This window comes from Sturnira hondurensis, unplaced genomic scaffold (assembly GCF_014824575.4).
Source record: "Sturnira hondurensis isolate 20B ecotype Veracruz unplaced genomic scaffold, ASM1482457v3 Scaffold0015596, whole genome shotgun sequence".
Lineage (NCBI taxonomy): Eukaryota > Metazoa > Chordata > Mammalia > Chiroptera > Phyllostomidae > Sturnira > Sturnira hondurensis.
Genome location: NW_028088227.1, coordinates 12274578 through 12292497, shown reverse-complemented (window position 1 = coordinate 12292497; position 17920 = coordinate 12274578). Strand labels below are relative to the sequence as shown.

Sequence of the window (17920 nt, the reverse complement as noted above, 5' to 3'; positions counted from 1 at the left end):
ACACCACCCTAGCAACCATGCTAGCATCTTTCTGTGAAGAAATTAGTTTTTGTAGAGTTGATTGTCATGATTATATATATTATAGTTACTGATTTTTGAATGGAAAAGAGCTTAAGGTTTTCTTTTGAATAATACATATAAATTATTGGGTCGTAAGTATGAAATATTTTGGCCCATTTTAGGAGTATGTTACTCCTAAAACTATAAGCATTGTTGAAAAAAATAATGAAAGAATTGAGATTCTTTTCTGAAAGGATTAACCTACAGGCGAACATTTATTTCTACCACTGTTAAGTAATCGAGGTATTTGCTGACCCAGCAGTCTGAACACAGCACTTCTGACTTGCTGTGTGCGTATGTTTTAAATCCAGCTTTGTTCCAACATGCACTACAATCAGTAAATATTTATGTCTTCCTGTGCTTGCAGTGTCTAAAATTTTGCCTCAGTCGGATCTTCAGTCACATGTTGCTGTATTAATGAGCACCCATTTGCTGAGTACCCTAGCATCCCTGAAAGCACTGAAAGGCCAAAAATGAGGTCGCCAGCCATGCTAGTGGGGCTAGTGTCAGGGAGGCCTATCCCTTTGGGCACAAGACATTGGGAAGCCACTTAGGTGTGAGAGAGCAACAAGACATCCTGGTAGTAGGAAATCCAGTTTTTATATTGTAAGTTTTTGTCATTGGCATTTTGTTGTAAAGAAAAAGGTGAAATAGAGGCAGATTGCTTTGAATGCAGTTTGCTAAAAGTGAATTATTTTCTTGTTTATAAGATTATATATATAATACTTTTTATCCTTGTGAATTGAATTAGTATTTTGCCATAAAATAATAGAATAGCTGGAGGTCATCATAACCTGAAACAGCAAGGAAAATTTGCATTATGAACAGCATTTTTTGTTTTAAAAGCAGAATGGATGTAATGAATTTCTGAGAGAAGTTTCTTAAAGGTGGTTAAAATATTGACATTCAAAGGATAAACTATCTCATGCAGAACACTTTATTCTACCAAGAAAAATATACTGATACCATTGTTTTTTTTAGACCTCAGACATATGTGGATCATATGGATGGATCTTACTCACTTTCTGCCTTGCCATTTAGTCAGATGAGTGAGCTGCTCACTAGAGCCGAGGAAAGGGTCTTAGTCAGACCACATGAACCGCCTCCACCTCCACCAATGCATGGAGCAGGAGATGCGAAGCCCATACCCACCTGTATCAGGTATGTAGGGGCAAGCACTTGGTGTTTTGTCTCAGAGGTTGGTAATCTTTTTATTTTTTTAAGGCCCAGATTGTAAATGTTCTGGGCTTGGTGGGCATATGTTTGTGTTATACATACTCAGCTCTGCCATTGTTGCATGAAAGCAGCCATGGGTGATATACATAATTAAATGAACATGTTTGTGTTTCAGCAAAACTTTATTTACAGAAACAAGGAGTGGGGCAGATTGGCATGTGGGAGGTACTTTCCAACCTCTGATAAAAGCTGACACAGTCTCTTGGGAAAATTAACTAATAAGAATTTACTTTAAAGGTTAAAGCATGTTTTATTTTATTATAGCTTTGTTATTAAACAGTAAAGTCCTTGAATAGCATCATCTTGTTTAACATTGATCAGATGCTACAGGAGCTTAATTCTTGTTTATATTAATTAGTCTATGGTAAAATTGGTTTTGTTATATGTCATTTCACTTAAAGTCATTGAACCTGTCATCATTTATAAGGGAAGACTTGCTGTATATTAACACACAAAAAATTTTTGTGATGTGCCAAGGGACTAAAAAATGGAAACCAAGCGTGTGATTATTAGTGTTGATTTGATATTAGAGAAATACTCTAAAAATTTGAGAATAGGCAGTTGTTCATAGTATTTTAGCAAAGCTGCTTTGAACTGTAATTTTATCTGGTGTTATCTAAATTATGAATTTTTAAACAGAAAGCAAGGTCAGTGTTATAATTTTCAGTTAAAAAAAGAAATCAGTGTTCTGTCACTGACTCATTTGATGTTTCATCCTCAGGAAGGAAGAGGGCTGTAAATTTCCTATTGTGGTTTGTAATTAGTTGTCACGGATTTAACTGAAATGACATATGATGAGTCTTAATAGCTTCAATACAAATACAGAATTTTATTGGCCACAGGTATTGATACAAATACTGTAATATGATAAATGTTGAGTCATTATAAAGACTCATACACAGTATAAAATTGAGCATTTTACTTACCAAAGTAAGCATAAAATTCTTGAGTGGATATGAAAGTTGTATGAGAGGTTGAATTTTTCAAAATCCCACCTATTCGTTTTCTTGGTGAACTTTTATTTCTACTTTCATTCCACAGTAAATACTGCTGCATATTTTTTAATTTCTGTAGGAACATGTTAATACATCTACCTTGATAGAGTTACTGATCATTTATATTTTGTGTAATTAATTTTTCTCTCTTAATAACTTGCTAGGATCTCTTTATCATTTCAGTTCTGCTACAGGTTTGATAGAAAATCGCCCTCAGTCACCAGCTACAGGCAGGACACCTGTGTTTGTGAGCCCCACCCCCCCACCTCCTCCACCACCTCTTCCATCTGCCTTGTCAACTTCGTCATTAAGAGCTTCAATGACTTCAACTCCTCCCCCACCAGTACCTCCCCCACCTCCACCTCCAGCCACTGCTTTGCAAGCTCCAGCAGTACCACCACCTCCAGCTCCTCTTCAGATTGCCCCTGGAGTTCTTCACCCAGCTCCTCCTCCAATTGCACCTCCTCTAGTGCAGCCCTCTCCTCCAGTAGCTAGAGCTGCCCCAGTATGTGAGACTGTACCAGTTCATCCACTCCCACAAGGCGAGGTCCAGGGGCTGCCTCCACCCCCACCACCGCCTCCCTTGCCTCCACCTGGCATTCGACCATCATCACCTGTCACAGTTGCAGCTCTTGCTCATCCTCCTTCTGGGCTACATCCAACTCCATCTACTGCCCCAGGTCCCCATGCTCCATTAATGCCTCCATCTCCTCCATCACAAGTCGTACCTGCTTCTGAGCCAAAGCGTCATCCATCAACCCTACCTGTAATCAGTGACGCCAGGAGTGTACTTCTGGAAGCCATACGAAAAGGTAATGTTCTTGGGGCCATTAAAAGTATTGCTCTTGTAGCACTGGCAACTTTCCTATTAAACAATAATCCTTTGCTCATTTATACAATTTTAAATGATCATGGTTTTGCACAAATGGTCTTTAGAAAGTAAAGCTATGTTCAACTTTTATTTTAAATCATTTTTAAGAAACTATATCACATTTGGTTATTTTATTTTCATATTTAGTAGGGGTTATAATGTTTATTGAATGAATGAAAAAAGTATCAGACTTAAACTTTATAGAAAATTAGTTAAAACCCTTCATATTATGTTTAATATGTATACTACTTTAAAAAAACTGCATTTTCTTCAGAGTAAAGGCTCTCCATCTGGTGTCTCAGGGACACTTGCTCTACCAGATGCCTTTAAAGTTTCCTCCCTTAGTTAAAAAAACAAAACAAAACGTGACATACTCATTGAGTTATTCTGCCAGCATTTCCTAAGCACCTACTATATGCCAGGTGCTAACAGTATAGAATAAATAAGAGTGCCTTTTCCTCAAGTAGAGGGAGAATAAAGCCTCAGAAAATATCATCAGCAATGTTTATTTTATTTGACCCTAGAGGTAACAGAAGAAAAGTATTATCTGGTTAACTTTCTAGGATTTAGTGAGCAGGGAGGCATAGTAGATTATAATGTTTTAATAAACTCTAGATAGCCACTGGATGTCTGGCAAGTTCTACCAACTAATGTCACAGATAGCATAATGAAGAAATTAATGCCCCCCAAAAATAATTCCTTCAAGATCTTTTTAATATATCTTGCTTTATATTTTTCGATTAGCATTTCTTCTGTGCATTTCATTCCAGAAAAATTAATAGTATCTAGCATTTGGTATTTTGGTTTACAATGAATGGTTTGCATTTACTGTGTCAGGTATTCAGCTACGAAAAGTAGAAGAGCAGCGTGAACAGGAAGCTAAACATGAACGCATTGAAAATGACGTTGCCACCATCCTGTCCCGCCGCATTGCTGTGGAATACAGTGATTCAGAAGATGATTCAGAATTTGATGAAGTAGATTGGTTGGAGTAAGGAAAATGCATTGATAAATACTACAAAACTGAATGCAGATGTCCTTTGTGGTGCTTGTTCTTTGAAAATGTTTGGTCATTCCAGTGTTTTGCTTTCTTTTCCTTAAGATAAATAACCTTTTTCCTCCATAATTTTTGATTTCTAAGAAAACTATTAGCATACATTTCAAACTAAATGTTTTACAGTGGCTTATCTTTTTTATTTTTCCCTGAAAAGATAATTTGGTCAAATAAACCACTAAGTATTAAGCATGGACAGCTGTTATTAGAGTAGCAGACTCAGTTTTTGATGTATCTTAATTGTGCACTTTGTGAATTTTAATTTAAAGGAAGCAACTGAGATTGAAATCATGAGGGCGACTGTATCTATTAATGAGCCTTATTCCACTTCTTGACGTTTTCAAAAAAGAAACACAGACTTTGATTATATGAATACACTCAGAAAGTACCTTTAGCTTGTAGTATTGAATTCTCTTAAAGGAATGCTTGAATTTTTTTAATTATTGTTTTATTGTTTTTAAATACTTGCCTTATTTGAATGTTTAGCAGTACCCTTTCCCACTTATATATTGTGTGGTAAAATTTTGCTTGCCTATAAGAGTTTAAAAGATTTCCATGTGAAATACTCTGACATAAACATCCATGTAACTTACATAACTGTTAAGAATAACAGTCTGATTTAATAAATGGTTCACTTTAAAAGTTTATGGGTGTTGCTCTTTGAATAAAACTATTTCTGAAAGTTTACCAAATAATATAAAGTAGTTTCTTAATACCTGGATAGTAAACAAAGACTTTAAAATCCACTCGAGCTGCATGTGTGATTTCCTAATTGTACAGATTCATTCTGTCTAGTGTAAAGGGTAACTTTTATAACATTTTCACCCTAAGTTCACAAAATTAGTATGTTTCAACTCCTTATGCTCTTAAAGTGTTAACTTGCTCATTTCAGCACACCTTGACTTTAACATTATTCTTAAAATTATATTTTGCAATGTTAAAATGAGTTGTGCCTATTTGTACAGTCCAGAATCAGAGGTAGAGGGAAGCAGCATTCACTTCAGGTTATTTAGCATGAAGAAAAGACTAAATGATGTTCCTTGCCTCTGTCTGCTCCTTTTGCAATGCAATTTCCAGCTCCTTCCATCAACAGATGGGCCCTGATCCAACTCCAGAATCTGAGACTTGTTTTAACCAAAAACATATGGCAGAAATGGGCTCAGGAGCCTGCTACAAGATCAGAAACCTCATGCCAGAGGGCAGTCCCAAGTGAGGCCATCTCAGACCAGCCAAGCACAAGCTCACCTGCTGCCTAACTGTAGGCAGATGAGCAGGCCTCGCTAAGGTTAGCCCAGCCTGGGAAAATTGTTCAACTGACCTATAAGGTCATAAGCAAAAATAAATGCTCATTGCCTCGCACCTAGGTTTTGAGGTAGATTATTTCACATAGCATGATTGTGGCAATAGACAGCGGGTACCACATGCTCCTTGATAACTTGTTAATTTGGGGGGTATTTAGGCAGATAACTAATGACTTATATCCTTGTATTTGGTTTTGAGTTTTATTGTAGCAATACCGTTTGGGCATAAAAAAACCATTTCCTAATGGCTCTAATAAACAAAAAGGTTTGCTTTGGTCTTTTGGTAGCTTTGCCTAAGAACAAGAGATTGCATAGACATTTGAGATTTCTTTCCAACCTATAAAACTAGTGTTGAATTTAACGCAAGAAAATATGGCAGTTTAAATTTTGTCCTTTTTAAGTGTGCTTATAGTCAAAGGAGTAGTTAATAGGTAGTTTTTATAAAGCTCAATTATAGCCAGGTAACTAAGACATACTGGTGTTGGTGTTGGAGATGTTAAGGGTGGTAAAAAGAAAATGAAAAAAGATTTCCTAATAACAGGAGTGGATCTGTTGTAAAGCCTGGCTGTATGTAGCCTAAATAGTTCATGATAGATTACTTTTTTTTTTTTTTACAACATTCCTGGAAGATAAGAGCATGTCCATAGACTGAAGAGGTTTTATATATATGTATCAGGTTTTTATGTATATACATATATGTGTATGTATGTATTTTGATATATATATCAAAATAATCTTTCAGTCTAGATATTCAGATTACCTTCTGAGATAATTTTGGAACAAATAATTCAGTGGTCAGTTTTAATATCCTAGGAGGAATGAAAGGTACTGGGTAATGACTGCCTTTTTCTTACTGAATTATATTACTGTCCTACAAGGTCGTGCATAAGCAGAGTCAGAAAAAGTGAATGTCATGGGGAAATAATTGGCTTCACTTGTTTTGGTTGAAGTCATCCATTTGCCTCCGTATTACCAAATCCAAGTCCTTAGTCCTTTGTTTGATCTTTATTCTGTGTGTGCTCTGCCTCCTTGAAGCTGTGAATCCCTCTGGCTGTTTTTGCCTCGCTGTTCCTTCCTCTTCCCAGTAAGGGTGGGACAGGAGAAGGGGAGGGAAATGCCCAGCCACAGTGGAGTTTGGGGTGAAATTCAGTCATTGTGACAGGAGAGAGAGTGTGTCTGTTAACTTTTTCTAAGTAAGGAATCTTTGTAAGCTTATAAGGCATTTTAAGCTGTAACCACTGCTTTTCGTAATTTATAATAGATTTGAGCAGAAGAGATGACTTCTGAAGCAGTTTCGCATTAGAAATATTTATTGAAAGATAAAACCCAAAATTTCCATTTGGGTTATGTTCTGTAAATTGTGAAACGCCCCTCCTTTATTCTACCTTTAGATTCAGAAAGCCCCACCCTCCTTCAACAGCCACGTCACGCCCACGTTTCCACAAAATCTTCTCAAATCACCACAGGGAGTCCTTACTCCCTTTCAGCTTCTCTGATTCCTTTATTATATATAAGCTTTCTTCAAGTGGTACAGCTATGAGCTATTCAGGCTTGCCAGGTAGGTTTCTCACAAGATAGCCAGGGCCTTGTCTAAAATAGGTAACTCACAATAGCTCTGCGTGGAAACAAGTTCAGAAATCCCCATTTTTATTCTGTCCACAAGGGCTCTTTAAATCGTATCTTCCTAGACACTGCTCCTGTTTAAGAAAATGTTCACCACTAACCTGGGTAACAAGATTGATTAAAATTAGCCCTCACCTCATCAAAACCGTGTGCGCGCGCATGTTAATTTAAGAAATGGAAAACATAGGATCAACTATTCTGGCCAAAAGGTGGAAGTTATTAATACTAATTTCTGAAGTCACTTTTTAGAGCAGAGAGCAAAATTAACCAAGTATTCTAAATTTAATGGGAATTCTCATTAATTACTTTTAAAACGTAGCTTTATCTTTGCCCTTTAGTAAACATACTATTGCCATTTATTTTCACTCTACTACATTTATGTTGACCCTGGTTTTTTAAAAATTATTTCCCTAAACGGAAGGAGGCATAAAATAAATTATTTAAAGATCCTAAATAATTCAAGAAATTTCTTTTGGATTTCAACAATCTCTATATTGTCCATTTAATAAAAAATGCAAATAAACCAATGTAAGATAGCACTCATGTAGTATCAGGATGTAAAGATTGCTGTGTTGAACTGCTGAAAATATCATATTACAATATTTCTAAATTGTGTCATATAACTGTAATTAATAGAAATCATCCTACTGTGGCCAAACAGAAGGCATTGGACCCTTATAATACAAAGAATAAGTCTTTTCCTCCCTTTATTCATTGCTGTACTAAGAACAAATTTATTTATGTTCTCCATGACTTGACTGTAGAATGCATCAGTAATCTGTTGCTTTTCAAGCCTGACAACCAGGCTCTGAATAAAGAATGAATACCAGCCTTGAATGAACATTGAATGCACTTTTTTTCACAGTCCAGTTATCAATACCTTTTCTTATTATTGTAAGGCCAGCTGCTCTTTTGCTCTTTAGAAAAAAATATTTAAACACAACTGAGCATGTATTGAGGTCATCTTTCTCAGGATGTTTATAGTTTGTCTTCCCTATAATAGATACATTTTTTAGTAATAATGAATATTTTGTCGTATCTAAATAAATATGTTCCTTGTGTATGTGTGTGTATTACACTCAAAGGTTTCCTGATGAATTTCTCATTTATCCTTCCTTCAGGTCACTAGCTTTTCCAGTACTTCTATTCTTATGATACAGGATATCGATGTCTACCAAAGTGATCAAGTTCTCATCCACTTTTCTGGCCTGGAAACAATCTAAAAGACACAAGAGCCATCAAATCCCCATCTGTCTTCTGTTGTAACAGCCTCAAATATTACTTAAAATTATCTATTTCATTCTTATCTATGAAAACTGTGAAATGTTGCACTCCTAATTTTAAAGAAAATCTATAGGAACTATTTTCCAGGTAAAGGAGCACATCTGTTGTGAATGGTTTATTTTTATATTTCTTTTTATTTTTTTATTATTTCCTCCTGTCTATTCAACACACATTTTTGGTGCTTGCACAGTTCCTCTGCTGGGTCGTGGAGCCATGTCGGTGAACAGACAGTGCCCTGCTTTCTGACCACACAGATAAACTGACAGAACAATGAATGTTATGTTAGGGAGGCTCAGCACAGAGACCAAACCTCGTCTAGGAAGTCAGGGAAGGCCTCCAGAAGGAAATGGCATTGAAAGTCTGGGGAGCACCCAGGCAGGCAAATGCTAAAGTGCCCGTGGACTATCCCCCTGGCAAAGGAAATGTCTGGAAATGCGTGATGTGGAGCATGCAACGAGTGGAGTAACTAAAAATAATTAGGTGATCTAGAAGCAAACCATGAGAAGGCCTTAGGAACCATGGTAAAGAGTTTGCCTTTTATTCCCTGGGTAGTAAAACTGAGGAAATAACATCAGAACAGGGTTTTGGTAAGATAATTGGCAGCTACAAAAGTGGTAAATGACTAGAAGTAAACTTGGAGGTCAAGAGACCAGTAAGACTGCTACAGTAGGTGACAGATAACGGAACGGTGGTGACAGAGGAGATAAGGTAGATTTGAGAGAGATTCAGGATGCGAAATGCACTGGATGCACTGGGCTTGGTGATTGGAGAGAAGGAGGCAAGGATAACTTTCAGAGTCCTCCTTTGCTGAGAAAGGACCTCTGGGGCAGGAGCGGGTTTCAGAGGATGAGCTGCACAGTTTGGGACGTAGGCAGAGGAAGGGTCACTGTCGTGTTTGGAGGGAGGGATCAATCTTGTATTTGTGAAAGGAAATTTCTGCAGGAAGGAGAAAAGGATAGCTATGTAAACAGATTGGAAGGTCTGGTACCAAAAAGTTGAGGAAATTTCCTTCTAATTGTGCCTATTTTCTCTTGGAAGCAGGTGCCAGCACTGCCTAGGATGGTTGGAAAGCAGGGGTGTCAACATTTGTAAGAAAAGTAGTCATTGTGAGAAATGGGGGAGATTTCTAGGGAAACAAAATTGTCAGGCAGTCCTGAAAACATTGCTGCAGCCGGTGAGCGACTTTGCAGTGGTCCCAGGCCGCAGTGGGTGACTCCTCCCTGCAGTCTATAGACAGTTTCTAGAGAGAGTCGGGTTCATTGAGAGGGGTTCTGACTATTGTGGGGTAGAAGGACCATTTCCAGCGAAGATTGTCCAATCGCCTTAGTGTCTTAAACCCATCACTAAACTCCCATGTTGAAGTAGTTGTCTGATTTGTCATAATGCTAATTTAATCATCTTTTCTCATTAAGTACAGTCCAGTACACCATCCTGTGAAGATGAATCTTCTGTCTTTGTAAGACTATATATACGTTTCACTTCCCAAAGGCTCAAGGTCACCTTGGTTTTCTCGGTACCTCGGTTTACTCTGCAGTTCCTCCTTTTTAGTCTGTACACCCCCAAATTTCTGCCCTCTTCTCATTTTAACATGCTCAGTTATCCTTTATTGTGTCATCTTTCAGATCTGGAAATCTGAGGATTCTGTCAAAGATGACTCTGCCACGAAGGTTATGCAATTCAAAACGAAGAAGAGGCGGGCGCTCTCGGGACCGACTTTTTCCCCCGTCCCTCTGCCTGCTGAATGAGCTCGTCTGCCGCAGTGGCTTTGTCGGCAGGGGTCCATTTTCCTTTAAAGACACTTTGATCAGCTCAAAAAATAAATGCTATGCTTGATTCTGTTCAAACGAGGCCAAATTTTTAAATTCGATTCTGTGAATTTTTCACAGCTCTTTGGCAGTAAACTTGGTTTTTTTATAGTTAGCCAGCCATCTCAGAAATGTCTGGCATAGAGTCTCAGTAAAAGCATCTGGATAATTCACTGCCAACTGCCTACCATTATCAGTAAAATAACTCAAAGAGAAGGGCCTGCTAACCAAGTAGTGAGGCCTTCGTGTTGATATTCAAAGACCAGCCATTCCTTTAGTTTGGTGGTTTAATCTTTTTTGTTATAAAACTTGCCTACAGAAAAGTGCGTGAACTAAGGATCTGCCACGGTGTGAATGCCAGTGTAACCATCACCCAGGCCGAGGGATAGGTTTTTGCCGTCACTCCAGAAAGCCCCTTCCACACTTCCTTCTCATCGCCCTCCTTCTCTCACCTCCGACCCCACAGGTAACCACCATCCTAGTTTATGATAACCATTTCTTGCTTCCATCTAGGCTTTTTACCACCTAAGCATGTTTCTGAATATAACAATTTAATTTTGCTTGTATTTTAAAACTTTATAGAAATGGAATCCTTTAGTATGTACTTGTTAGTCTGTCTCTTAAAATTCGACCGTGCTGCTCTATGTAAACAGCACTTTGTTCGTTTTCATTGCTTTATAATACTCTATGGTATAACTATACCACCGTTTATCAACTCTGTTGACAAATGTTTTAGTTTGCATTTTGGGGCTTTTACAGATATTACTGGTGTGAGTGTTTTTCCGTATGTTTCTTACTTAAGTGTAGGCATTTCTATTAATCATGTCTTCACCTCTAGCGAATAACATCAAAGAGTTTTTCCAAAGAAGTTGCACCAGCTCACACTCCCACCAGCCGTCTGAGACAAACTCCACACGTTTGTCTAATATCTTTCTGCTTCATGTTAACTATTCTAGTGGGTTTGTGGCAGTGTCTCATTATGACTTAAATTATCTTTTCCCTGATTACTAATGAGGTTGGGCATCCTTTCATGTTTATTAGCCATATCTTCTCTTTTTCTGTGGCATGTTTTCTCACTTTAATGGTGCTCTTTGAAAATAAGTTACTAATTTTAACATAGTCCATTTAGCAATCTTTTTTATGGCAGTGCTTTTCCTGCTTTGTTTAAGAAATATTTCCCTATGCCAAAGGTGTAAATGATTCTCCCATCTGGTCTTTTAGAGGCTTCGATGTTTTACCTTTCACAGTCAGATTCTGTCTTTTTAAAAATTTTTTATTTATGTATTTTTAGAAAGGGCAAAAGAGAGGGAGAGAAGCCTTGATGTGAGAGAAACAGCGATCAGTTGCCTCTGGTACATGCCCCAAGTGGGGTCAGAACCCGCAGCCTAGGCATGTGCCCTGGCTGGGAATCGAACCAGTGACCCTTCACTTTGTAGGACGACACCCCACCAACTGAGCCACACCAGTCGGGGCAGATTATCCGTCTTTATAATTCGTCTGAAGTTGATTTTTCTGTGCCATGTGAGTCAGAGTTTAGTTTCATTTTGTTTTCATATGGATATCCGATCAAGTTAGCCTCGTTTATTGAAGACTGTCCTTTCTCCAGTGCTCTCTGTGCAGGGCCACTTCATCAAAAGTACATAAGCACAGACCAAAAATAACTATACGTCTATGTTGGTACTACTCAAATGATTGATGTAACTATATAATGTCACAATACAGATACATACAAATACAAGCCCATTTACACACTTTATTCTGCTCTACTGGGTCTAACTTTATGCCAACATCATAGTTTTTAAGGTTATAGCCTTATAGAAAGTATTGGTATCCGAGAAAGCATGCCTATCTATCTACCTTGTTGGTGTTATTCACTATTCTTGGCCCTTTGCATTTCTATATACATTTTAGAATCATTGGCTGCTAATAGATTGGACACTTAGAGGCAGCAATAGATAGATTGGCCTTGGTAAGTGGGAGCTCACTCCAGTCCTCATTTCTGCCACTGTGGCCATGCAGTTCATGTGCTTCCATGCAAGTCTCACTGGCCTTGGCATAGCAGACCTGAGTCAACAGAGCATTTAAATGTCTCTGGAACTCGGTGCTCTAAGGAACAGGTCTTCAAGTGGCTGCTCAGTTGTGTCTGCAGTTCTACAGCCAGAATGGGGGCCTTTTCGTAAGCTACCAAACTAAGCTCTCACCCATAGACTTTAACTGCTTAGCACGTTCTTCTTATCCCACTGCAAAGTATCCTTGCAGCTTGGCAATAACCAGCCTATCCCACTGTCATTTTAGGCATTGTCATTTCATTCCCGAATCACTACACTAGCAAGGACAGTCCCCTCCCCAGGATGTGTTTTCAGGTCTCCATTGGTGAAATCTTTAGCAGTTTGGCCACTCCACTGTGCCAGGGACTGTCTGCACTCCACATGCCCATCGGGATGACGTTCCTCTTTGCCTACCAGGTAATGAAAAGTCAGTTTTCTGGAGTGCACATGCCGAGACATTCTTAAATGTGCATGATATTTATTGGGGGGCAATCCTATGAAGGAAGAGTGGGAGCAGAGGAGACATGGAAAAGCCTCTAGATGGTAAAAGAAGAGGAAGGACAAAGGAGTATTGGTTGAAAACTGTCTTGGACCGCAGTGTTATTCTGAGAAATTTGGCCAGGTCTGTGGAGGGTACTTTACTCAGGTTGCCTGTCAGGGGAATGGGCCAGTGTCCTAACCTCGCTGTGCTTAGTCATTGACCAGGAGCAGCGCACAGTACGCTGGCCGTGCAAGACATAGCGGTAGATCCAGAAGAGCGACAGCCGGTGCCTCCGTCGACTCTGCATCCTCCAGCAGGAGGCGTGAATGGGGCGTGTTTGTAGCCAACAGGAGAAGCAACTAGGCCATCAGACCCCCCCCAGATCTTGGCCTGGCAGTTCTTTCCCAGCTTGTCGTCTCTCAGATAGTTTCAAGCATATGTTTTTACTGTTTTGTCCAACTTTCTAATTGTCCTCGGCAAGAAGGTAGATCCAATGGGGTAATGGCAGTACGAGAAGACATTGGCCAGCCCGATTTCTTTTATTATTCCTTTATCTAAAAAAAGGGAAATTAATGGGAAAGCCATTTTTGGTACTTGTGAAAAGTAAAAATTAATAACCAAGCGTCTCTCTATCTTGAGCATGAGGTATGTGAGATGCAGTGTCCAAATTTTAACTGAGTTCCTTAAACTCACAATTAAACCGTTCACTGTGAAACTGCAGCTGCATTTAAAGACACACCAGAACAAAACGAGAACTGTGAACGATCCAGGTTATTTTTAACTAACAAAGGCAAGTGCTCCAAAGCATAGATACAGGGAGGCTTATGTAAGTGGAGACAGTGCCTCCCTGGAGTTTTCTGAAGAATGACAAAAAGCAAGTGACAGACCTGTCAAATGGCTCCTGATTTACTGCTTGGGGACTCACGGGGTTCTATTTAAAGTTAAACAACTTATACAAACTTCGTCATAAATCAAAATTCCCTAGTGGCACCTCACTTTGAAGCATTCCTGCTGAAGGAAAGAATGTGTGTGTTTAGTGCATTTATGTATACTTCCAATTCTATTTTTAGCTTCTTGGTGACTGTAGGATCTTTGTTGATTACAAATGGTGCCCAAACAGGTGTTGCTGAGAGTCCCTCTGCCAGAGGTTAGACTGTCTTTTTTTTCGTCCTTACCTGAGGACATGCTTACTGATCTTAGAGAGGGGGAAAGGGAGGGGGAGGGAGAAACCGATCAGTGGGCTCTCCCTGACTTGGAATTAAACTGACAACATTTTGGTCTATGGGACGATACTCCAACCAACCAAGCCACACCAACCAGGGCAAGAGACTGGCTTACTCATCCTCTGCTCCCAGTTCTTGGTACGATACATGTTTGTTAAAATAAAACATAGCCCGTCTAGAATTCTTGAGAAGTAAATCATCTGGATAAATCTCTTTTCCATATAATTAAGGGTTAAAAATTTATATATTATAAAGCAAGTATTAGTATTATGACTATCACCACCCTCATCCCCACCACCCTGTTAACCATCTTTTATTTGTGTGCCGGGCACTGTCCTGAGTAGTTTACTTTATCTCATTTAATTCTAAAAACAAGAGCAGCTGGGAACTGGTAACAGTCCATGTCGCTGAGAAAGGAGCAGAGGTTTGGAGTTGTGACTTGGCTGGCCTGTGTCTCACAGCTTATAAGGGGCAGAGCTTGGATTTGAAGCCAGCGTGTCTGATTTATAAGCCCATGACCTTAATCAGTATTATTACTGAAAGCCCCTACAAGTTTTTCTGTCTTTTTAAAAAGAAAATCCTGGGCATCATCTCCATGTAAGAATCACATTAGCATAGCACTTATCAGAGGGTATTGTAATTGTTTACATTGCTGTTTCCTTAGTCTGAGAGCTGTATCCTCTTTGTTTCTGCGCCCCCAGCCCTCAGTGTAGGCCCTAGCCTCACAAGATGCCTTCAGTAAAAGTTTAAATAATGAAAGGAGTAGTAAGTTGGTGTCATTACTATTACTACTGGTCACTGTGAAGAGTCTAAAAGGAGATGCAGCCCTGGCTGGTATAGCTCAGTGGATTGAACATGGGCCTGTGAACCAAAGGATCACGGTTCGATTCTCAGTCAGGGCACATGCCTGGGTTGCAGGCCAGTTGCCAGTTGGGGACACATAAGAGGCAATCATACATTGATTTTTCTCTCCCTCTCCCCTTCCCCTCTAAAGATAAATAAATAAAATCTAAGACAAAAATTAAAAAAGCAGATACAGAAGAGGACACAGATGCTGACTGCACTGCGTGCGGCTCAAGGGTGGCAGTGCCTCCGTCCTTGTCCTTCCATAGAGAACCTGCTTCCTTTGAGAAAAGCTCCAGGTGTCATCTCTCTTTTCTGCTTATTTGTTTTATTCATCCAACAACTGTTTCCTAATCAATACTATGTGCCAGGCACCTATACTGTCCTGTGCTTAGAAAGGAAAGGAGCACGCAGAGCTTTAGCTACTTTAGTAGCTTATCGTCCCTTACCCATGGTGACGCCAGCACCTCATTTACCTTAGAGAATTTTCTGACCCTAAACAAGCTTCTTTTTGGCTGTCTGTTAGGTTGACTTGTCAGCGTGATTGATACCTCATTAACAGTGAATAAGCAGCTCACTCTTACAAACTTCAGTCCATTCTTGCAGCTCACGGAGTGTGGGGGGTGGGGATTGCCTACCGTTTACATGGTGGTGGTTAAACTTGGCGGATCATCAGGCTTATCTGTGGACCTTTTAGAAACTTAGCCCTCATGTCATCAAATATTTCTTCTGCCCTGTTCTCTCTCTTTCTCCCCCGCCCCGCAACTTCTTAGGTTCTGGTTATGTTTATGCTTGCTAATTTGATACTGTCTCAACTCTTGGGGCCCCTGTGCTCTGTTTCATTACCACCTTCACGCGCTTTGTGTTCAGTCTGGGTAATTGCTGTTGTTTTATCTTTGAAGTTCACTGATCTTCACTGGAGCTTTGTGGAGTATACTGTCAAAGCATTCTGTAGCTCCATTCATGGGCTTTTTTCTTTGTAGCATTTTTATTTAATTCTTTTCTTTCCATTTCCATCCCTCTGCTAAAACACATGTTGTCAACCTTTTCCATTAGAGCCTTTAACATAATAATTATTGTTGTTTTAAAATTCCCTGCCTGGTATTCCAATAAGAATAAGCACTGTAGGTGGTGTGCTGGGTGTCTCTTGCCTTCTCTTTTTGTCATAACAGTTCTGGGGTAACAACAGAAAAGTCCCATTTAGCATCCTGTTTACAGTTAGATTGTTACTAGATAACCTTGTAATCGTTTTAATGGTAGTTAAAGGTGTCTGTTTATATTTTCTAAATGCTAGTACACACCATTTTTCAAAAATATTGGTACATTTTCATCAACCTTACTGATCTTGCCTAATAATCTAATCATTTATTAATTCTCTTGGATTTTTTAGGCAGAGATGGTAAGATATTTGGGAATAGGCATGCTGTCTTGTTAAACCGGATGTCCCTAGCATTAACACAGTCCCAGGGCAAAGAAAGTGATCAAAAAAGGTTACGTGACATGGGTAGAAGCCTTGTGTGATTAAACAGTAAACTGTTCTTGACTAAAAAAATAAAACCATTGAGTGTTTCAGTGACTCCGTACCTTTGAGATCTTGGGATGGAGAGAGGTTTTTGGATATCTGAGAAATTACATCCCATCAGTTTTATTGTGAAGCTGGAACCTTAGTGAGGACTAAGATGCAGAGGAGCAGCGGGTATCTGAGCCAGGAGAACAGCGAGAGGAAAGCAGTGCTACCCAGGGCCTGCCACCAAAGCGCCACCCCCTGGAGGGCAAAAGGAAAGGCTGGGGAGAGGGAGGTAGGTGCCCAGGGAAAGAGACAGACAAGCGAGGGAGACCTTCCCCGGCCTCCTTGGGAGTCCCAGCCTCCTTACCTGCAATGGCACTGCTCTCCTCCTCTGCCCCTTCTATTTCTTAATCAAAGATGAGATCTTGGCTGAGCTAAATGTACTTCCCTGCCCATCCATCTGTTCCTATCTAATAATTTTCCTATACAATCCATTCACTAGCTCCATCCTGAAAATGTCTGGCTATGACTGATGAGCTGGACTGTGCTCCTTGCTAGTCACGGTGCTATCACTGAGAAGTGACTCTGCTGAGAGACGGCCCTCCATGGCTCTTGTGCTCCGGTGAGTCCCTGGCCACTCTTTGTCTGGGCCATCTCTCAGGGTTGTTCAGGCAGTGAACAAGCTTGGGGAAGGAAATAATGTCCCCCTCCCTGCTGAAATCCAACTTGCTTGCTGCCCCCTGCTCCCCGGCTTTAAATCAGCAGGCACTGTAAGCTCAGTGTTACAGTGCAAACCCAAGACGCAAACCACTGCGCACACAAGTGTGCCTGCATCCAGGCCCATGCCCATCACCCTTATGGGACCAGAGCCCAGGAAACCCTGGAGAACATCAAACACTTTGGCTACTGCTTTTGCTCTGAGTAATAGTCTTTCATTTCCTGCTCATTTCTTCCGTCAGCACCCAGGGAAGTCCAATAGCTTGCAAGTAGGATGGAATCTCAGACCCTTGACAGACTAAACTCTAACCACACAGCCAGTCAGGTGGTTTGGGACTTGGCCCGCCACTGGAACCATCAGAAATGATTGCATTTTTCCTCTCCACATCATTGCACGGACATTCAGGAAACTGGGCATATCTTAGAGGAGGCCCTCACTCTGAGAGCCAAGGTTTGGGCTCTGAACCAAGGCCAGAAAGGGACACTTTCCTGCCTGGAAATATGGCCGTGTAAAAACTTCCTTCCCGTGCTAATGAAGGATGACAGGTGGTGTCGGAGCTGGGGCTTATCAGAGAGCCTGGCCCCCTCGGGAGACTCTGTGTGTCTGACCAGAACTTGGCATCTGCCCCGTTTCTTAGTCCCCCCTCCTCCCCTGACATTACTGGGAAATAATTTCAAACTGGTAGAAAACTTGCAAGTTTCATACAGAGAAAACTCAGCCCAGACACCTTTTACCCAGGTTCTCTTGTTATTAACATTTTTACCTAATTTTCTCTTATTTCATGTGTGTGTACATACTTTTTAACGAACCATTTAAAGTTATATGCATTTGGGCTATTAATTTCTGTAGATAAGCTTACACTTGCGATCCA

At 40.0% G+C, this 17920-nt stretch overlaps 1 protein-coding gene across 3 annotated transcripts in view; it reads left to right on the top strand.

Annotated features, from left to right (window-relative positions):
* Positions 1-4863, top strand: part of WASF1 (WASP family member 1) — a 41591-nt gene extending 36728 nt beyond the window's left edge. For all 3 annotated transcript variants that reach the window (XM_037065039.1, XM_037065038.1, XM_037065037.1), the window contains exons 7-9: positions 1042-1221; positions 2475-3103; positions 4000-4863. In XM_037065039.1, the coding sequence (XP_036920934.1) occupies positions 1042-1221; positions 2475-3103; positions 4000-4157 (967 nt within the window). In that variant the 3' untranslated portion in view covers positions 4158-4863. The remainder of the gene's footprint in view (positions 1-1041; positions 1222-2474; positions 3104-3999) is intronic.
* Positions 4864-17920: the final 13057 nt, after the last annotated feature.